Source organism: Accipiter gentilis, chromosome 18, assembly GCF_929443795.1.
Source record: "Accipiter gentilis chromosome 18, bAccGen1.1, whole genome shotgun sequence".
In the NCBI taxonomy this organism is placed as follows: Eukaryota; Metazoa; Chordata; class Aves; order Accipitriformes; family Accipitridae; genus Astur; species Astur gentilis.
Window position 1 is genome coordinate 12,033,559 of NC_064897.1, and position 22,423 is coordinate 12,055,981.

The 22,423-nt window shown below is 39.1% G+C and overlaps 1 protein-coding gene across 1 annotated transcript; it reads left to right on the top strand.

The window, feature by feature from the left end:
- The first annotated feature begins 1,222 nt into the window (after positions 1-1,222).
- Positions 1,223-16,924, top strand: LOC126047690 (solute carrier organic anion transporter family member 1A2-like). The gene is made up of 14 exons (XM_049821663.1): positions 1,223-1,315; positions 2,457-2,598; positions 4,554-4,686; positions 5,586-5,692; positions 6,742-6,888; positions 7,198-7,296; positions 7,772-8,005; positions 10,163-10,327; positions 12,032-12,227; positions 12,994-13,159; positions 14,235-14,419; positions 14,973-15,037; positions 15,596-15,713; positions 16,602-16,924. Exons 1-14 carry the CDS (start codon positions 1,256-1,258, stop codon positions 16,759-16,761), a joined length of 1,977 nt encoding a protein of 658 aa, XP_049677620.1. The 5' UTR covers positions 1,223-1,255; the 3' UTR covers positions 16,762-16,924.
- The last annotated feature ends 5,499 nt before the right edge of the window (positions 16,925-22,423 follow it).

A 22,423-nucleotide genomic window follows, 5' to 3' on the forward strand; every position in this document is an offset into this window, starting at 1 on the left:
TTTGAAGAGATTGACTGAGAGGGTGTTGGGATGAAGAACGTGACAGGCAAATCAGTCCTATTGGTGGGCTTGTCAAGGACAGCTTCCTTCCCAGCCATGGCTCCATGAAGTGGAAAACAGAGAAGAGCAGGTGCTGCAAGATTGTACTCAGAAAGTATATCCAAGACGAAAAAGAGGAAATTACCCTATATCCATCCCGACTATAAGGTAAGGCTTTGACTTGCCCTGGTTTTCTTCAGCTTACCCCATCAGGCAGAGGGAACTGTATTTAATAACTTGATATAATGAAGCCTTTGTGGCAGAGATAAATCTTTAAACTGGTGTTCTCCCTGTTTAACTCTGTGCTAACCCTCAGATATGTAGGAGCTTTTACAGGTAAGTATATTCCCAGTCCCTGGAGTATATTGCTCTTTCTCTGAACACATTCTTGGGAAATATGTAAGATGTGTAAGAAAACAGGTGGTTTAGCACTACCAGAAGCTCTAACCATGAAGTTGAGATAGAAATAACTAAAAATAGGCAGACAAATAGAGAGGGATGTTTTTGCAGATCTTGGGAGTGGAAGCAGAATGGAGTCTGGTTTGTTTCCATTTAGAACTTAAGTTGTATGGTGGTTTTGGTTTTATTTTTTTCTCCTTCTGATTTTAATGTCAAGAGATTGGTCTCCAATACAGTTTCTATTAAAATTAACAGATTTACATTGATGCCAGTGGAAGAGGGGAGGGCTCAACAGAACATGCAGAAAGAACTAAATGTGTTTTTTATGGCTAGCAAGGACAGGCATAGTAAATAAAGACCATGGAGACATCAGTCAGATGTATAGGTCTTCATAGTCCTGTCTCCCACAGTGGTTAGTACCACATGCTTGTGAAGAGGACTGTAAAGCTGTATTACAGACAAACTACCTTGCCCTCAGAACCTCTCTTTTCTCTGTTCTTTGCTTACAGGTTGTATGCTGCTGACAGCATTCAGTATCTGATGAGAAATAGCTAGCTGTTATATTGTTGACATTCACGTGTCAAATCTTCTTGAGTAGAATAAACCGTATAGGCTTGTAGCTTTTGTTAGAATCTAGTTTTGTGGAAATCCATTTGCAATTATTTAAGGAAGAGGCTCAAATATCATCTTAGAAGGCATCTGATTTTTTGCAAACATGGGACAAAAATGTTTCTTTTTCTTTCCTTTTTTTCAACACTGTAATGGGATCCTTGGACAGACTCAGAAACAGACATTGGGATCAATTAAAAAAGGCAACATGAAAGAAGCTGAGAAGCCACGTGCAGGGGACAAATTCTGCTGCATTTCCAAGCTGAAGGTACAGAAATGTTTGAGCAATTTTGTACGAATGCACAACTGTAATTGCTTGCACTCATAGTGGTTTAGTAGAAGCTACAGTCCAGACTAAATGAATAGATAAGCTCTGTTTCTTTCGTTATCCTTAATGCCTTAGCTGAGGTCAAGCAAATTTGTAAGCAATCATGTGTTGCTTTTTATGTCCCTGAACTTTGCACTCTGTGATGTGTTGGAGGTATGGTTGATTGCACCTTTGAAGCTCCACCTCTGAATTTGTGTAATCCCCCTAGTCTGACATGTTTACCATTTCTTCTTAAACCTGTGAAATGAGTCTTACCGATTGTGACATGGCAGTAAAAATTGCCTGTTGATGTGCCCTAGACTATTCAAGTTGTCAAGAAGCGCTATAAAAGGTTGTAAAATAGCTTGTTTTTAATAGTAATTCAAAGACCAAATACCTTACTTAGCTTTTTAGCATTTGCAGCAGATGTATTTAAAAATACAATTGATTTAATTTCATAAATACTGTTTATTAAGAACCCTAACATTAAAAGAATTTGAATACTACTGCATATATTCATATTTATTTTCTTACTGTCAATTGCCACTAGATTCTTATAAAAAGGACACACTATTTACTCTTTCTGTTTCAAATGACTTGTTCTGGGCTCGTGACCTCTACTGAGAAGGGAGAGCAGATACTCAATCAAGTAATTCGATCAAAGGAAACCATCTTAGTTCTGCAAGTAATTTGTCACTCAGATAAGCAAAGGGTGCGATGGTCTTTGCATCCTGGTCTGGCTGCAGACGTTATTCGGTCCTGCAGATGGCAATCTTGCAGCAGACACACGGTGGGAGAGGCTGTGCTGCGCCTGGCTTGGCTAGGGAAATGGGGCTTAAGGTTTCTCAAGACAGGCTTGGTCAATGGGAACAGGTGAAGAATAAAATTCTTTCTTTTTTGGGGGGTGGTGGTGGGTGGGATGGTTTAGTGAAGCCATAACTCTGTGGGCAAGGATAGGTGATGGGATTTAAACATGCATCAGTGGAACAGAACTGTTCACTTGTTTTACCTGGAAACACATTTTTGGTGAGGAAAATAACCATGGAATATTCCTAAATATGTAATTTTGAATCCTTTATGCATTCTCCTCTTTCCTTCCTAGGTATTTCTGCTGGCACTATCACTTGCATTTGTTGGTAAAACGATGTCTGGTGCTTACATGAACAGCATGTACACACAGATAGAGAAACAATTTAATATTCCAGCTTCTTTAGTGGGGATCATTAGTGGAAGCTTTGAAATTGGTAATTGCTCATTTTAATATTTCTTATTCTTTGAAAGTATAATACATTGGCTGAGCATGTATTAGCAACTCTCATGTCCATAGCAATCTCTCAATTACTGTATGTTGACAATAGTGACCAACTCTATCCTACCGTTTCCATTGGTACTTACACATTTAGTGCCTTGGAAACTAACAGGACAACTTAAATAAGGAAGTTTAGGTTTAAAAGCTGGTTCAGCTAATTACTGCACTATCGTAAGATATGACAGAACAACTAATAAAATAGAACTAGTTTATGAGCTTTGTATTGAATCTCTGAACAAAACAGAAAGATTTTATAAACTTTGTTAGAATTTAAGGTCATATTTAGCATTTTACATTTCTTTTAATCAATGACCTCAAAGTTGGTTGAAGTGGATTGTCCCCTTACTCAAACTCAATAGTATTTCAAGATTTTGTACCTGTACAACTGCAAAGAAAGTTTCCAGTTCTACTTTTATAGTGACCCTTACCTTACCTATTGGTGAGTTTTATTGCCCAGTGACAAGCTTATGTCTTGTCATTGTCAAAAAAAGCCAAACAAAAAGCTTGATAGCTTCAAACCCATCTCAGTAGAGATCCTCAGGGGATGTCATTTATACCCTTAAAGTCACAATGTGGATCTTTGTTACCCCTGGCTTATCCGAGGAAATGGTCTGCACAGGCTGATATACACCGGTGGGGAGAGAGGGCAAGGCTCCTTCTCCCCGCCTTCCTGGTCTCCTATACCTGCATGTGCAAGAAGAAGAAACTGTTGGCAACACTGAGCTGCTGCCTGCAAAGCAGTCTGGTGGGGTACCTCAAAGTTATGATAGAGAAGGAATACCCAGAATATATTCTTGCCTTTGATAAGGTGGAGACTTTAAGAAATATGAAATGGCTAAAATTAATGAAGTAGTACGTAAAAGGCATAATATTTTAAACAAATTATCCTCTCATATGCACTTTTCTATAACAAGTTGTGGCATTCTTATCTCCAAGGATGTACAATAACTGTGAATAATCATAGTAATATTTGAAATTATTAAGAGTCAGTATATGTAGCAGACATAAGTAACGTATTAGGACCATCATAAGTGTACATAAGTGTACATCCTGAAGTGTCATTCAGGCCACTGGTTCAACACAGTCTGTCTAGCAATCATGCATAAAAAAAGATGTTATCTTCTTTCAGAGCATGATGCTCATCACTCAGAGACATGGTTTTGTTCTTTTGACAAAAAGATCACAAAATTAGTAGGTGTACAATTACTAAATTGCTATTTTTATGGGTCCTGATTCATAACACGAAGCTTGATTCTTTTCTTAGTTGCATAGCAATAAATGAAGAGTAGAGAAAATCACTGATTCTGAAGTGAAAGTGGAGAAGGGAATGAAGATTTTTAGCACATTTGTATTTCTAAATGGTACTAGGTACACAAATCTGTATTTTTTTATTCCTCCCAAACTATTACTGAAATTAATATTAATTCATTATTCCTTTTTTCTCTGTACGTCATCTTGTGTTTATTATTTTCAGTACAAAACTACTTGGATATATACTTCTGTATTTTCCCACACATTACAAAATAGGGTATCCTAGGAGAATAACTTCCTAAAACAGCTATTACTCTGCTGCCCCTGGGCCCGGTCTCTGTGTAAAGTAAAAATTTCGTCTCCACATAGGTGCAGTCAAAAATCTCTCTCACCATGTTCTCTTTTCCATTCTGCCTTCTGTTCTCATGTTCTGTCCATATGGTATAACTCTTCTAGAAAAAGATAACAGATAGCAGGGAATTAGTGCATCATTTTGGCAGTTCTCTGTCTAGGTACAGTTTTTACAAGACAAGAGAAGTAACAGATGTTGAAGTAACAAGGTATACTCAAATCTGTGTCACACTTCAAAAGATAGAAGTATGCCTTGGTCTGTAAATATGAACCAGGTTCTTTTTGCAGGCAACTTGCTGCTGATAGCATTTGTGAGTTACTTTGGAGCAAAGCTTCACAGACCCAGAATAATTGCTTTGGGCTGCACAATTCTGTCATTTGGATGTCTTTTGATATCACTTCCTCATTTCCTGTTTGGAAGGTGAGTATTTTGCTTAGCTCTCAACAGCTTCTGTGATCCTTACTTGCCTTAATCCATAACTTCTTCCACTGAAATACTATTGCTTATTGAGAGAGACACTGCTGAGCATGAGTACGAAGTGATAATTGTAGAGTAGCTTGTTTTGTTTTGCTTCTGAGATGGCTTCAGAAGTCAGTCATCACTTCCTGAGGAGAGTCACTCCTGTGCTGGGCACCTTCCCTTGCCTTTGCCTTCATCCTTGTGCTACCTCTTGTGTGGACTCTGAAGAAAGAGTGACCTGTGATACTGTCACATTACACTACTAGCTCTTATCTGCTTGGATGGGCAATACAAAATGATTTTTACAGATGTCTTTGGTCTGGAGCCTGGATGACAGCTCATACCTGATCATTGTGTTGGCAAGGCCTTTACAGACTATAATGATTCTTTAAACAGTTTTTTGCTATTTTTTGCTTGGCTTGTCTATATTTTAATCAGTGAGATTTCTTTTGAGAAAAGAAGATCCTCTAATCTTGTTATGTCCAATGTGGTATGGCTCTGACAGCCTTGGTAGCACCCTCTGCTTAAGCTGTAAATTGGATTAGAATGTAAAAAGAGTAGGAGAGAGAAGATGGTACAAGGGATTTCATTCGGTTATTTCATCAACTCCTCCTGAAGCATCTTTTACAAGATTATGTTAGAGGCTAGATAACAGTCTGGATAAAACACTGGGTTGATTCCCTGCTACAGTTCCTAGTCTGATTTGTTCCTGAGGTTCAGCTGACTTTTGACGTGGGTTACCTTCGTCCTATAGATACATGCTCTTCTTATAGGTAGCTTCATTACTGAAGTACAGATTTGTGAGGTGGTTCCGATATATTTCTTCTTAATGTATACATGCTTTCCTTTGATTCAAACAGGTATCGTATTGAAAGCAGTATTTCACAACGGGAGAATTTTTCAGTCATGCCTCTGTGCCTTGTTAATCAAAGCTTGTTCTCTTTACCTACAGAGGAACCATCAATAGGTATGACTCTTCCTATGTCTACTAATACTTTTTCCTCAGTTTTTACAGTGTTTAAGTAAATAGGATTTTATTTTTATTAGCAATTATTTCAGGGTCCTGCTTTTGATCAGTACTTTTTGCAGACATAAAAACTAGAGGTCAGAAAATTTCCTAGACTTCTTGTTTCTTTAGTCTGTGACTCCAGACCTGTAGCTTTTTTTCATGCAGTTTTCACAGTATCCAAACAGCTGGGTTAACCTCCCTGCCAGTTCACTTTGGGGAAATATAATACCAGGTTGCTCTCACAAATGTTCCTCTTTTTGACTTGAAATACTATGATACCTTGAGGAGGTGGGAAATGTATTTGGACAATGGGTAAAAGGCATCAGGATGCTTTTTCATTGTACCACACAAGAAATAAAAGCATGAGAAATAGAGCAAAAACATAGATCCCACTTCCCCTGGGGGACCCCACTGGTAGCAGGCTGCCAGCCTGAGTAGAAGCCATTGATCACCATCCTCTGAGTGTGGCCTTGGAGCCAATTTCCCACCCATCTCACAGACTGTCCATCCAGTCTGTATCTTGCCAGTTTGTCTAGGAGGAGGCTATCGGAAACAGTGGCAAATGCTTTGCTGAAGTCCAGGTGAAAACCACCCACTGTCCTCTCCATGTCGACAGAAAGTATTACTTCGTTGTAGAAGGTGATCAGATTAGTCAGGCATGATTTTTCATCCCTTCAACACTGATGTTCAGATGCTGTCTTCTCTTCACTGACATGAGAACGGCATTTTTGGTGAGGGAAATGAATAAAGGGAAGGGCCGAGGTTATGCAGTGGTTGGACTGCCAGGTGGTTGGACAATGGAGAGGGAAGAGATTTAAACACTACTCCAGCAAGTGCAACAGGTTCTTCCAGTTCTGGAGCCTTCCAAGTATCTCAACTACTTATTTCCCAGTTTTACAGGACAGACTACGCACCAAAGTTTAAGCCGTTAGTCAATTCTTTGTCTCTAGAATTCAATTAATAGTTAGAATTAAAACATTAATTCTGGCTTCTTATTTTGTTCACAGAGTGTGAAAAAGAGCCTGGGTCCTTGCTGTGGGTATTTGTGATGGTTGGAAACATAGTACGAGGAATGGGTGAAACTCCCATCATGCCTTTAGGCATTTCATATTTGGAGGATTTTGCCAAAGCAGAGAATTCACCTTTCTACCTGGGTAAATCTACCCTGTTGTGATAATTCCCCTCCCCCAAACAAACACACACATTATCAAAAGCAAAAGAGAGGGTTATTATGACTCCCTCTTCAGTCCAATAAAGGGAGAGAGAAGACAGACGTTATTGCCTTATCAAAGTAATAATACTGTAGAACTTGTAATTTACCTAGAGATGAACTTGTTGACATAAGGCCACTTTTAGGCACAAACTTCTATTCAATAGAGCTGTTCTAGCCATAGATAACCATTCCAAGAAAATAATTATGTCTGGGTTCTAATTTAGTATATTTTTTCCTTTTCATACTTCAGGATGTCTGCATACAGCAACTGTAATAGGCCCCTTCCTTGGTTTCTTGTTGGCATCATTCTGTGCAGAACTGTTTGTTGATCTGGGATCAGTAGATGCAGGTAATGGATGAATATATAGAATCTTACCTATAAATCGGTAGGCATGATGGTATATTTATCAGCACTAAAAGATATTTATTGGCTTATATGAGATGTCTTTATTTTATCTGAGTTTGCTGGTGTTTCTTTTAGAATGGGAAATTTGTGTATAGTATTCAACAAAAGGCCTGAATTCACACATACACAAATGAATCTGCATATAAATTATTTGATGAAAAATTGTGTCATCTGGCTTGACATAGGAAAGGACTAGAATTAATTTAATACAAAACACTGAAATTTGCCAGAAAATCAGCAACATTAGAAAAGAAGACTGGAGACTATTCTCTTTTATCAGCCTCATTTTAAGAATCTTTAAAATGCTTTTAATATATCACATCAGAGATGACTAGGAAAACACACAATGACAGCAAAGGATGTTTCTAAACTAATATAAGATGTGGGGGGGTGTTTTGTTTGTTTGTTTTTTTTATAGAGGACATAACTATAACAGCTACTGATGCCCGCTGGGTTGGAGCATGGTGGCTGGGCATTTTGATTTGTGCATCACTGAATCTTCTTGCGGGAATACCTTTTTGGTTTTTGCCCAAGTCACTGGTGAAGGAAGGAGAAATCAATGAACCTGAGGAGATGAGTGAAAAAAGTGTAGCACCATTGCAAGAAAATGATAAAAATGAAGCCAAACAGACCATGTATGAAATTGCTAAAGGCAAGTTATAGTATATTTTATTTCCTTCTTAATTTAGTCCTTAAGATGTGAACTATGTCTGTGTATTTTTGTAAGTAAAGATGGGTCCAAGGTATGAAATGCATACTCTGTTTTTCAGCTCTCTGTAGTACAAAGGATTTGCACAGGGATTTAGAATGGCTCCTTGCAGAGGAAGAAAGCTAATTTCATAGATCCAGGATCTGAATTCGCTCCTTTCCCCTTCCTATATTTCAGGTGTATGTAGATCTGGATCTTTTCTTCCTGGTAGAGGATTAATGCACTGAAATCTGGTTAAGAGTATTACAACTTGGTGAGCTGTGGACAAGTTGCAGATATTAGTTGCTTGTACCCCACATGCACTGTGCAGAAAAGCAGAAAACTAGCACAAGTCTTGTGCATTTCTTGAGTCCAACTTAAAGCCATAAAAGGGAATTGACAGGTGCTTAAGTGTCTCATAAACATTTAATGGCTGTTGAACAAGGATCTATTTGACTTACGTTTATTCATGTTACCATTGGCAACTTTCACATCTGTGGTCTTTCAAATCTATATATCTGTAGGAAGATGGTTTTTTTCGTCCATTTTTTGTGCTAGTTGGAAACGTAAGTGAATAAAATATGTCAAAGTCTACAATCTTCAGAGTAGTCTCATGATTCTGCAAACCCAGCTCAGGGCCCCTTGACAGGATCTTCATTTTCAGAAAGTAAGTGCCAAGTGCAGCTATCTCTCCATGGTGTTTCAAGCTGAGTCCTGCAAATTCACCATACTCAGAGTGAGTACTTAGATCTTGGCTGATTTTGCAACTTCGTTTTGATAAACATAACGCCTTTCGCTGCTGTTGTGTAGCCTTAAATGAATCCATGAATAAAGTACTGCTCTGGTGAGGAAAGGTTCCTAGCTCAGACTGTGGGTCCTAGTACTCGAGTCCCTTCAGAGCTTGTGTTTGCATCATCATTCCCTCCCTGCATTGGTGTGAATGTCCACTGTCCCTGAATAACCTGAATTAAGAATCTTTTAATTTCACAGAATGGTTGAGGTTGGAAGGGACCTCTGGAGGTCACCTGGTCCAACTCCCTGCTCAAACAGGGCAACTTACAGCCAGTTGCCCAGGACGTGTTCAGACAGCTTTTTAATCACCAAGGATTTCAAGTTGAAAATTGTAGTATTTATAGTTGAAATTAATCTCTTCCTCAGAAAGCTCTGATTGTAAACTGCATGGTGTATATAAACAATACAGGCTATTTATAGCATTTTGGATATTTGACTTAATTTGCAAGACTTGCATACAGATCCTCTTCTAGTAAGATACTTGCCTACTTCTGAAAGATATATATCTGTCCTGAGTGGTGCCCACTTTCAACGAAGCATGGTCATTGTTTTACAGATGCTTGTGTTTTTCTGCAGAGTTTCCTGACAACAGGTCAGCACATTAATTAATAGAGAATGTTGGACAAAGAGGAATTGTGGGGTTTTTTAATGGTTCAGATCCTGACTTAATAGGCATTACACAGATAAAATACCTCTGTAAATTAGTTTCTCAGATGCTTACTTAGCTGAAGACTCATGGATCCAGACTTTGAGAGTATGGTGGTAATAACTGCAGTCATGTCCTTCTTCAGGCCTCTTCACCATCACTGAGTAGCAATAACCAAAATGAGTGATCAGGTCTCTGGGGGCAGGTTGTTGCAGCTATATACTGCATTTGCACCCCTTCCCCCTTGTACTTCCTTTGCATGCCAGGTGCAGGAAAGGGTTTTTGGTGAATGCTCTGAGGGCATGGGATGACAGAAAAAGGAGTAGGAATGGTGGGGGGGTAGCTGCTGCTGCAAATCTGTAGGTGCGAAGTTCAGTCACTGTATGTCTAAGAAGTTTCAGGGAACTTTTACTATAAGGTTATTACTGTGATTTTTTTTATAAGCAGCAGCATGCATTGGTATGCATGTGTGTGTGTGAGGTTATCATTGTGTAGAGGAGACAATTGGGCTAGCCTGGGCTGAGCAAGTAATCTTTGGCCTATGGTGTCTGGCAAAGCACAAGAATTAGCCTGATCCAGTTAAGAGTCATTTCTGTTCCCCTCTTCCTGCCTCAGCCACACTGAGCAAGGGGTGATTCATTTCATAAAGCATCACACTAACTTATTACATTGTTTCATTCCAGATTTCATCCCCTTCCTCAAGGATCTGTTTCGTAACCCAGTTTATATGTTATTTATATGCATAACTGTCTTACAGTTCAGTGCCTTCAATGGCATGATATCCTTCATGCCCAAATATCTGGAACAACAGTTTGGAAAATCTGCATCAGATGCCATCTTTTTAATTGGTATGTCTGCATTTTGCTTTGCTCTGTTCTACCAAGTAGTGATGTCTCCATGCAAATTCTCTATATTTATACATAAATATATGTGTTCATGTACACATATACATACTAAGGTCAAATGCTTCTACAAATGAGAGATTCCACACTACAAAGCATTTCTAAATAATCATGCATTTTCTGCTAAGCAACTCCTAATTTTCTGTGCAGAATTTTATAATCTACTTCTCATCTTTTGAATTGGCCTAGAAAATTCAGCTGATATGAAACTTGCACCACTGATCTCAAAAAGGTTAAGTTAATTTACATCAAGAGACCATGGCCCCGATGTTTATATTATCTTGATTAAAAAGTATACTATAAAGCAGAGGGTAGATTTAATGTTCATGAAAACGACATCACTAGCAATCTTAAGATGTAGATGCATTGAACCTACGCACAGCTAAAATTGCCAGTGATCTTCAACACTTTCCATCATCTCCACTCCTCGGGTCTTGGTCTTGGGCCTTCTGAAAGGCTCAGATCCTCTTTCATATGCAGAACTCCATGGAAGGAAAGCACTGACCAAATAGCTGGGGTTTTTTGTCTCTCATTTGTAAGCTTTTTTTATGAGTGAGGACAAGGTGTTCATGTATTGTGAAATGGTAATGGCAAGTAGTTGTAGCACAAAGCAAATATCCGAAACTGTAGGAGCCTTTCTATGCTTCTACATGTCTTAAATTTTCAGTGTTCCCTTGTTTAACTGCAGTGACTTAATTAGACTAGAATTTATTTACTCGCTATAGAAGAATCATCTAAAAATACATCTAGCTATACTTCTGTTCCTTAACTCAGTGCTCATCTTTCACAGTATCTGCACAATTTTCTTTAAAACCTGCCACACAGAATGTCCCAGACCTTATAAGTATTACTATTGCCCTCTGTTACCAGTGTTTTGAAGCTGTGCATCCAAAGGCATGTAACTATCATACATCTTATCTGGGTTGCGCTGGCATTGCACTGCTAGGTTTTTCAGACAGATTGTTTTCTGTATTGAAATATAGAGTATGTTGAGAGGATCCAAATTCAGGTTTAATAGCCTTCCCTTTTCCTCACATTCTCCACGCCCATCTACACTGAAGTATTGTTAGAGAACTAATGTTGCCTTGAGCAAAGCCAACTAAGCCATATGATGCTTGTGTAAAACTACTTCCTAAATGTCTTTCAGTCAGTCTTTGCTTCATTAAAATATCAAACAGCAAAGTGTGAGAGCATGTTCAGTAATCCCATATCAAAACTGAAAGTCTGTTCCTCCTTTCTGTGATGCTCAGTGTGCACCAAGATACGCTCCACTAGCTTATCTTCCTGTTGAGTTTCTTTCTCAGATAGGGAAGCTGTATCGAAACCCTGTTTAGTTTTGTTTGTTTGTTTCTTTCTTTCTTTCTTTTTGGTATGTTTGTGTGTGTTAGAACTAGATTGCAGCTCTAGATTGCAATTTTCCAATGAATCATTTCAGTCCTACCCTCTAGCTCACTCTCCAAGCAGTTCCCAACTGCTGTTGACTTTGGCAGATGTTTTGGGTGTGCAAGGAAACTAGTAGAAACCCATTTCTGACCATAGATAAAATATTCAGTCACAGGCACTATATGAACCTTTGCCAAACACAGTCTTCCCTTATGAGTAGCTTTGATGGTCTCTATTTTAACATGGAAGTTTCACTTGTTTAAATAGGTGTTTACAACTTACCAGTTATATGCGTTGGGTATTTTTTTGGAGGCTTATTCATGAAGAAATTCAAGATAAATATCTATCAGGCTGCGAACATAGCATTTTGGGTATCTTTGCTGGAATACCTTCTCTACTTTGCTGCCTATTGGACTGTCTGTGATACTTCACCAGTTGCTGGCCTAACAGTTTCCTATGAAGGGTATGTTCTTCAAGACACAAGAGGACTTAAGTCTTAAGACACTGGAATGATTTTTCTTGTAAAAAATCAGCCAGGGACTCCATAGTTTTGCAACTTTTTTTCATAATCTAAACTCTCAAAGCTTTTTACTTGCATGAGACAGTAGGTCTATCTTCTGTTATCCCTGTTTTAAACAATAAAGTGTATTAAAAAAGACATCCACATCAAGACTCAGGCAATTGCATGTCCATATTAATTCTTTTACTAATATAATTATACATTCAAATCATGTAACTGCAGGTAGCAATAAAAAGTTGTTGATCAAATTAGGAGTACATGAGTGCAATTTCGGAATTACAGAGGGACAAAATCCTTTTTTTATCTTACGCTGGTTTAGTGGACTTTGATTGCTTTGAGTTATCAGAGGATATTTTATCTGCAGTTTCTTGATTTGAAGCCTGCCATTAATCATTGGGAAGGGTTGTGTGTCTGTAAAATGCACATGTAGGTATACATATAACTCTTGTAGACAATCAAAAAAGTACATGCCATAGATGAGAAAGATGCTGTAGGGTATGCATACTTACCTATGAATTGATAATATTAATATAATATAACATAACATATCATCCTATAGAAAGATAGAAAGGCATGACTCCAGGATAGGAGCGTGTAGGATTGTGCCCTGGATCAACACTTGAGCTAGAATAGAATCCTAAGCATTGCAAAGGGTTACTGTAGGTATTTCATTACTGAAATATTTATTCATCTTCTAAATGTATTTCAGAATAGAGCAAGTTTCATATGCAGAAAATACTCTACTTGCTGGCTGCAACAGGGATTGTGACTGCCCAGTTAAAATATGGGACCCTGTTTGTGGGAACAATGGAATCACTTATGTGTCACCTTGTCTTGCTGGGTGTAAAGCCTCAAGAGGAACTGGAAAAAGTGTGGTAAAGTTTACATTTTATTGTGCTGTAAATATGAAATATAGTAGGTGAGAAATATCCGTATCAATATAGGGTGGGAAATATCCATACATGTACATTTCGTTGGATATATAAGGTGATAAATAGAGTTGGACAAATTCATTGAGTGGCAATAGAAATTCCAAACTTAATATAAAAATCAGTTTAAGTTTAAATTAAAGAATATAATGAAGAAGCCTCCATTTCTTCTAATAATTGAAGGAATCTTAAATGCTTAAAATGGAGTAAGAAATTATTCTCAAGGTATTGCCAGCTGGAAACACAAGTGCCCAAGAACATTTCAGCCAAAATGAAGTTCTATGGCATGGACTTTAAATAATCTCTTTTACTCTGTAGATTTAAAAAAGTAACCAGGAATTATAGAACTTTTATTATCTTAATTAATAATATATTTTCCATTAAAAAATAGTAAATTCTAATTAGATTGAAAACAATCAAAAGTAATGAGTTCAATAAAACCCCAAATCATACAGGTTTTAGAAAGCCTTTGTACTTCACAAATATTTTAAAGAAGTATTAGATGATAGCAAGGGCCAGACACTGATGCCCTTGCTCACCTTGGCTGACATTTGAGAATCCTTATTCTGGCAATAGTCTCAATTATTTCAGCAGAAGCAAGTGTTTGAGTGAGAATATTGTAACCCAGCCTCAGTCAAACATCTCTGGTTTCTTCTGGCATATGAAAGACCACTTGCTAGGTCATGAAAAAGAGGGTCAGATCTATTGGCACTGGAAGGACCACATAGCCAGGCTGTGCTGCGAAATATGAGGGCTCTCTTGATTGTGGATTTTTTGAGGAAGCATAGTCCCAGCTGCATAAGAGGACCATAGCTCCCTCCCGCTCTCTAACCCCATGCACTAAATACAGATGACGGTTGGACCTGTGCCTGGCAGACCGGGAGAGAGGCTGCAGTGCAGTGCTGCACATGTTTAACATACTCAAGTGCAGGAGAGAGTAAGCTAGGTGCCAACTGTCTGAGTTTCATATTCAGTGTGTGAGTTTTGACAAGTCTGCGTGATTAAAATACTCTTTTGACAGGTATTTGAAAACTGCACCTGTGTTGCAGCCTCAGCGTTTTCATCTCAAAATGTCTCTGCAATTCTGGGCCAGTGTGATGGAGAAGAAAACTGTGATAAGATGCTTCATTATTTTTTGATATTGTCATTAGTCTGCAGCTTCATTTTTTCCTTAGCAGCCATGCCTGGGTACATGGTCTTAATAAGGTACAGTAAAATGTCCTTGTCTTATGAAACCTACTGGACTTTTTATTCTGAGGTCAAACACCCCCAAGAATTAAAAGTGTGTTAGTATGTGTATGGAGGGAGGAACAATAGAAAGATCTTACGTTATTACTGTGCTGTGTTGAGGTTTCATTAGTGTCATGTCAGCTATATAACCTGTTGTTGCTTCTGGCTATTGGCTATATCCTGAATTAATGTAGGACCACTGAGTCAGCGCACTGAGATATTGAGAGGTGTGTGTTACCCATGTGTTTACTGACCACATCAACGTGCTGTTGATTAAGGCACAACTATCTTGCACTTTGCGCTGGCTTCAGTCCAAGTGGATGATAGCTTTTCCTTTTGTGATTTGGCAGTCCTAGTTAAGGAACGTCAGTAAATATCACCTAATGAGGATAACAAACTCAACCAATGCTCTAATTAGAATGGTTTTGGCCTAATGTGATGAAGAGTTTGATTAAAAAAAAAACCAGAGGTAAACATTTCTTATTAATGTCACCTCTACTGATTGGTGTACGATGTGATTATCATACAGGTCTCTAAAGCCTGAAGAAAAGTCATTTGGAGTGGGTATCCATGGACTAGCTTCAAGAGTATTTGGTAAGAAAAGCTCTAACACACTTCAGAAGCACAGTTAGGTCTGATCTAGAGTTAGATAAAGATCAGGGCTATGGACATGGCACAGGAGTCTACTCCTATGGAGTGCCTTTGAGCAGGAAGAATTTGGGGTTTTTTTACAGATCTAGGCAGCATGGCAAATTAGAACAGCTTTCAGTTTGCATTTATGTATGCTGGGTAATAGGCTGACTACAGCTGCTGCTTATCTGAAAGCCATTTTACATTCCTTCGCTCTTGTTGTATGTTTGTTGAACACAACATTCACTCTCACTGATGAGAGAAAATGTTGAGTTTTGAATAGGAATCACAGTCCATATTGTAGCATGTATATATTGTTAAACAGGCAACAGGAAAGAAAATCTTTGGTTGAGGGTAGGTGGATAAGGAAGAAGAGAGAGCATAAGAAATACAGAGAGCATGGTTCACACTGCAAGAGGACAGGACAGATGGAGTAGGTGAGAAACAACACAGGTTCTGTAGTGTATCTGCTAATCAGAAGAAATATGGTATTCACAAAAATGTTGCTAATATTCTTTTTAGCTGGAATTCCATCTCCCATTTATTTTGGAGCTTTGATAGATACCACTTGCTTGAAGTGGGGTACTATGACTTGTGGTGGAGAAGGAGCATGTAGAATCTACGACATTGTCACATACAGGTATATTTTCTACTTTATTTTAATTTATCCTTCTTACTGTATCATTACAAGCATAGAGATATAATTTTACACTCTTTTTCTTTTCTTAGTAGACAAACTGCTCCTGTATTAGAGATTTGATGCAACACTTTCTTTGGCATTGGCTTTATTTGTCAAGAGCAACCTTTGCCACAGATGTTGGAACACCCTTTGAACAGAAATGTTCTGGTGCCGTAATTACATTCACTAATGGCCTTTCCTCAGAACAGACTTTAAAACACTGAATTCTTATAAAAAAATTAAAAGCAGTAAGCCCTTGTGAGAAAAATGTTTAATGGCTGTCTATGCAATATCTTTGAACAGAAAATAGTTGAAATAGCACCTGAATCAAAATAGAGGAGAAATTTATAAAGAGGATTTGGCTACCCAAACTGGAAATTGGCCCAGGATACTACACTTCATGCTTCTGTAGTCCTTCAAGGAGCACTGTGGGAATTTTGAAGAAAAGCCTTGTTGAACTTGTGGCCTCAGACTGATTCCTTTTAACATTGTGTTAAGGTTGCTTTGGAAGAAGAATGCTAGCTCATGAATACCCAAAAGTTTTACTCAGGTGGTCTGAGCTGCCCTTTTCAGTGGTCTCTCTTTTCCCTGTGGAGAAAGCCATAAGGGTACTGGGTGGCTAATGTTGCTGGCTAAATTAGTTGCCTGAAGTTGGGTGATGTAAACAGTCATTTCACTGACACTGACGTATTCTCTGTTCTCATATTGATTCACCTTCTGCGAGATCCAGAAGTATCAGGGCACAAGCTTTAGAGTGGCTGGGCAATTGTTGCAAAACAATGTATGCTGACGAGTTCTGTTATTTTTTCATGAATGCATATATTTAATGAAGCTCATCCTTTATTTCAGGTGGCTCTATCTTGGCCTGCCAGCAATATTACGTGGAGTGTCCTATATCCCAAGTGCACTGATCCTCCTTATTTTAAAGAAGAAACTTAAATCTGAAAGCCAAATCTTATTAAATGCACCAGTAGAAATGCAGGATAAAGAACAAGAAGCATTGAAATAGTATTTCAAAGCAGGACATATAGTGAAAAAACCTTGCAGTGTGAATTTTGGATATATCCTTGTGAAACATTTCATACTTTAACTAGTGAACACTTGGACAGAGATTAATAGAATTACATATAGTTGTATCCTAATTATATTATAAAAGTATCAGTTCATAAACAGAAGTTACAGGAAAAATGTGTTTGGTGCAAAAAAACAAGGAGTAGAAATAAGAAAACTTATGAAATGCCAGGTTTGAGTTGTCTGAGCAAAGGGCTATAAAGCAGAAACATATGTTTTCAGTCCTGGTTTTACTGCAGATAGTGAGAGTTTTGCAACTGACTCCTGTGATGCCAGATTTCATGCTGGAATTCTCCAACAGCTTCTGCCACAGCCTCTCTTATTGACTATAGACAGGATTTGCAGCTTCTTTGGGCCTGATTTTTCCATAAATTTATTTAATTATGCTGTTAGTCCTTTCAGGCAGGGACTGTTTGTTGTTCTGCATAGTGTAAGTGGTCAATATATTGGGAATCTGGTTTATGACATGATCTGGGTGCCGTGGTAATACTAACAAATAAAAAAAGAAAAAAATTACATTTTTAAAAAATGCAGTGTTATGGTGATATTTTAAGGTTTGCATAGAGCATGGACAGGGAAAAGTTCTCAGGATTTGTTACTTCAGTTGCATTCACTCTAGAGGAGAATAACTCACACATTAAGCATGATAGAATGATACTTGTGAGTATTTTGCCCATCATATTACTCTCTGCTAAATCCTATGCCTTCTCATGTCTTGTTAAATTATTCTTTGAATGGTACCTAACTGTAGTCACCCATGTGCTCTTCCTGGTCTTTGTCCCATTTTTATTTCTTGCAGATGTGATGCTACAATGAATGTAGTATCCATTTGGAGTTCACTGACAGTGAACTGTTGCTCTGGGATGTCTTAACCATCTCAGGAAAAGACCCTGAATGTCTCAAGAAAAAAACCATACAGAAAAACCTGCTGATAAGGTATATATCACACGAGGTGTATCTTTGGTTGAGTATAGTGCATCCATGTTTAGCTTCTAGATTTCAGCTGCCTCATATTTGGCTCCAGTGCAGAGGACCCTTAGGTCTGTCAGCAGGTGACCCTGCAATAACTTCTCAGGCCCTTTTATTACAGCTTTTGGAAATAAAAAAACCCCCTTCCTGATTATTATTCCCTACTGCATAAGGCATTGAGGGAGCTTCTGGAACTTTACCATAGGCCAATGCTCCAGCCCTTGCAAGTGTTTCCTACCCATTTAATCTATAGGACACAGACTTACTCCCATTTTATCCACCTGGGACCTTCTACAACCACCAAAAAATGGGAAGGATATTTCCCCAAAGTAGTTAAGTTAGTTAAATTATATTCTGTTTTACTTTAGGGTGTCTTATTAACACCATATGTGTATGTGCTTGGAATTGCTTCCTACCCTTGTGGAATCATAGAATGGTTTGGGTTGGAAGGGACCTTAAAGATCATCTAGTTCCACCTCCCCTGCCATGGGCAGGGACACCTTCTACTAAATCAGGTTGGCCAAAGCCCCAGCCAACCTGGCCTTGAACACTTCCAGCAAAGGGGCATCCACAACCTCTCTGGGCAACCTGTTCCACTGTCTCGCCACCCTCACAGTAAAGAATTTCTTCCTAATATCTAATCTAAATTTACCCTCTTTCAGTTTAAAACCGTTACCCCTCATCCTATCACTACACTCCCTGTTAAAGAGTCCCTCCCCATCTTTCCTGTAAGCCCCCTTTAAGTCCTGGAAGACTGCTATAAGGTCTCCCTGGAGCCTTCTCTTCTCCAGGCTAAACAACTTCAACTCTCTCAGCCTGTTCTTAATAGCGGAGGTGTTTCAGTCCTCTGGTGATCTTCGTGGCCCTCCTCTGGACCCCCTCGAGCAGGTCCATGTCTGTCCTACACTGGGGCCCTAGAGCTGAACGCAGTACTCCAGGTGGGGTCTCATCAGAGCGGAGTAGAGGGGGAGAATCACCTCCCTCGACCTGCTAGCTACACTTTTGATGCAGCCCAGAATGCGACTGGCTTTCTGGACTGTGAGCACTCATTGCTGGCTCACATTCAGTTTTTCATCCACTGACACCCCCAAGTCCTTCTCCACAGGGCTGCTCATTCATCCCCCAGCCTGTATTTATGCTTGGGCTTGCCCTGACCCATGTGCAGGACCTTGCATTTGGCCTTGTTGAAGTTCATGAGGTTCGCATGGGCCCACATTTCAAGCCTGTCAAGGTCCCTCTGGATGGCATCCTTTTCTTCCAGCATGTTGACTGCACCACACAGCTTGGTGTTGTTGGCAAACTTGCTGAGGGTGCACTCAATCCCACTGTCCATGTTGCCAACAAAGATGTTAAACAGGGCCGGTGCCAAAACCCACCCCTGAGGAACACGTCTCATCACTGCTCTCCACTTGGACATCAAGCTGTTGACCGCAACTCTTTGAGTGTGACCATCCAGCCAATTCCTTATCCACTGAGTGGTCCATCCATCAAATCCATGTCTCTCCAATTTAGAAACAAGGATGTTGTGTGGGATGCTTTGCACAAGTCCAGGTAGGTCACTCCCATTTGCTCTTCCCTTATCCACCAATGCTGTAACGCTGTCGTAGAAGGCCACGAAATTTGTCTGGCATGATTTGCCCTTAGTGAAGCCATGTTGGCTGTCACCAATCACCTCCTTATTTTCCATGTGCCCTAGCATAGTTACCAGCAGGGTCTGCTCCATGACCTTGCCAGGCACAGAGATCATCAATGACAAAAGATCCATTTCTTTCCACAGAGCAAGAAATCAGCTCCAGAATTTAAAGTTTCTTCAAATACAGGTCCTTACAATTAATTCTTTTGAAAAGATAAGTCACAGCCCCTTCCTCTCTTTGCATCAGGTGATAGAGCTGAACAGGTATAACGTGAGGAAGGGGAACAGAAGAAAAGAGAAATGTGATACATCCTGTAACAGAGAGAGCAGAACATAGTGCAGCTCTCTGTTAAGCCACAGGTCGTCCAGAAGCTTTGTGGACATTTGAAACACAGCTGATTTTCAGCATCGTTCTTGCTACCATGAGGCACTTACTAAAAGCCATCCTTCTTCCTTGTGGATATTATATTCCTCCAAAGCTAGAGTTAAAAATCTTTTGCAGGCATTTAGTCACAGTTTGGTGCCAAGGTAACCTGGGAAACCTGGAAAGTTACAGTGCACCGAAATTTCACAGCTGCAGGAAACAAAAGGGCTTTGTTAGGTAGCAAATCTGTGCCATTTAAATGGACCACTGCCAGAGAGTCAGGCCTAGCTAACTCACTATGTTTTGAAATGGAAGGAAGAAGATAGGAAAGTTTCCAAGTTTTAAATTCAGCATTTTAGTAGATACATTAATATTCTTTTTAATTGTTCCAGTTCATCTGCTAGAGAATGTAGCAGTGAAACCGGTCACCTTTACCAGGTGCTTTGAAGTCATTAGCCTGCTACTCAGACTGTTTATCAACTTAGATGGTGCTGGCTGGAGAGCTCGCTGGGTGATGGCATGGTAGAGATGCTTCTTGGCATAAGCCTATGGTGGGAACGTCACTTCCCCAGAGCAAAACCAGGAAAAAGAGAGTACGGGTCACTCCAAAGTCATCGTCATAAAACCTTTATAATATGCCATGTCTGGTACAACAGACATTCCTAGGATTAGGTTGAGAGGTTAGAAAAATACTCTTGGAGCTATTCCTTCAAATGTAAAGCCAAACTTTAGACTTGATCCTTCCAAGTTTCAAGCATGCTGACATTGATTCAGCAAAGGATTTAAGCATGTGCTTAGCTTAAAAATGAGTGGCCTTATTCATGTTTATTGTGGTGTCGGACATTTCAAGACTGAGCCCCGAACTGACACTGTTGTGACACTCATTCGAGCAGAGGCTAGTTGCTGTGGGTTACAGTAAGAACTCAGATGATATTTATTGTGCTTGAAAGTTCGGGCTGATCCTGGTCTGATGTTTCAAGCACTGAGACTTGCATCAGCACTGGGCGTAGTGCAAGCCACAAATGGGAATAATGCCAATAGAAGTAACAGTAGGTGTAAAGTTTTGCATAAAGCAGTAGCATATGAATATCTGAGTTGATTAAGTCCAGTATCAAATTAATAAAAATGTGTGGTAGGTTTATTTTCTGAGTACCTGAGAGCCAAGCAGATGGCTTTCACAGTACAATCAACCATGTTTCTTTGTCACTGAAGTTTCAGCTCAGTAAAGGGTGCCCATGAGTTGAATTTTGATCCTTAAACCTACCAAGTGGATGGCTAGGTGCTGGTGCCTGGATACAGAAGCTGCCAGACACTGAGAAGCATAAACTTCATGTTTTTCTGGCAGTGTGACCAGTGCAACCATCTTGGAGATATTTTAAAGGCCATTGTATGCAAACTGTGCCCACATGTATTTATCTAGCATTTTGTACTCAATGCCTTTTGTAATAATCCCTGATGTTCCATTGGGGTTTTTTTGACCGTGATCAGGTGCTGAGCCATCATTTTCAAAGAAATAACAACAGTCTTCAGTGTCTTACTGAAAAATGGCAGTGCTTTGTAAAAAGCACATCTCTGAATGTGCAGGCTATGTTTTGGGGTTTTTTTTCTGTTTATGTTATTTTCTCTGTATCAACTTTTAAGTTCATCAGCTACTTTATTGCCAAGCCTCTCAGTATTTTACAAGTCATTATTAACAGTTTTAAATATATCCTAAAAAATTCTGTCTTGTATGAACTTCATTGTCTCCCTGCTGCTTCTAACTTTTAAGAACCGACACCTATTCTGGATGCACAATTAAAATATTCTGATTATGCATATTGTTCAAACTATGATTTTTTTTAAATTTCTTTTTTTTTTGAGAGGAAATTACTCATTTGGGATGAAGAAATGTTACCTGGCAAGGTGATTTTAATTAGTGGGCATAAGGGAGGTGTGGGGACCAAAGGTGCATCATTACACAATAATTTGGCTGAGGCCATGACTGTCTGATTTATGATATGAATACTGGTTTTGTGTTTGTGATACAAACATACTATGTTAGCATATATAGTTTCTGAATACCTGAGCATTACAGTTTTGGACAAGTATTATTGCCAGTTCAAGTTCACTTTCTTTTTCAGTCATTTCAACTAGAGTGAACAGTAGGCTGTTTCTATATCCTTTCTATCTCAAGTTGAGTTTTAGCAGGTAACTCCTCCCTGCAGACTCTTCTCATCCAAGCAAGCCTCATAGTACCAGGAGCTAATTCAGCCTGTGGATGTGGAGAGAGGAACTCTCTAATCATACCTGGGATGGGATTTTGTATGCAAAAAGCCAAATTGCTTTTTAGTTTATGTAAGCGTGGTAATGCAATAAAAACTGGATATATCCAGCAACAAGTTCTTGGCTACAGCTGCTTTTTTTACAGAATTGCTGTTAGTCTTTTCCTTTCTTAATAAGGCATAAAGTGTTCCCAGTTATGCTGGTTGGGATTTTGAACTTTCATTGTTTAGGACTTTCTCTGAGAATGTAGAAAATTACCAGGTAATTGCCCCTCTCTTGCTTTGTTCGGGGAGTCAAGAGCACAGATCTCTTAAGTCACAGGAGAATTAAATCACAGGACAAAAAGTAGTAGATCCCTTTAGCAGGCGAAAT

Coding starts and splice junctions, on each gene's coding strand:
- LOC126047690 (XM_049821663.1), top strand. CDS start 1,256: ATGAAAGAAGCTGAGAAGCCACGTGCAGGGGACAAATTCTGCTGCATT. Junction 4,687..5,585: donor CCTCATTTCCTGTTTGGAAG/GTGAGTATTTTG, acceptor TGATTCAAACAG/GTATCGTATTGAAAGCAGTA. Junction 12,228..12,993: donor CTAACAGTTTCCTATGAAGG/GTATGTTCTTCA, acceptor AATGTATTTCAG/AATAGAGCAAGTTTCATATG.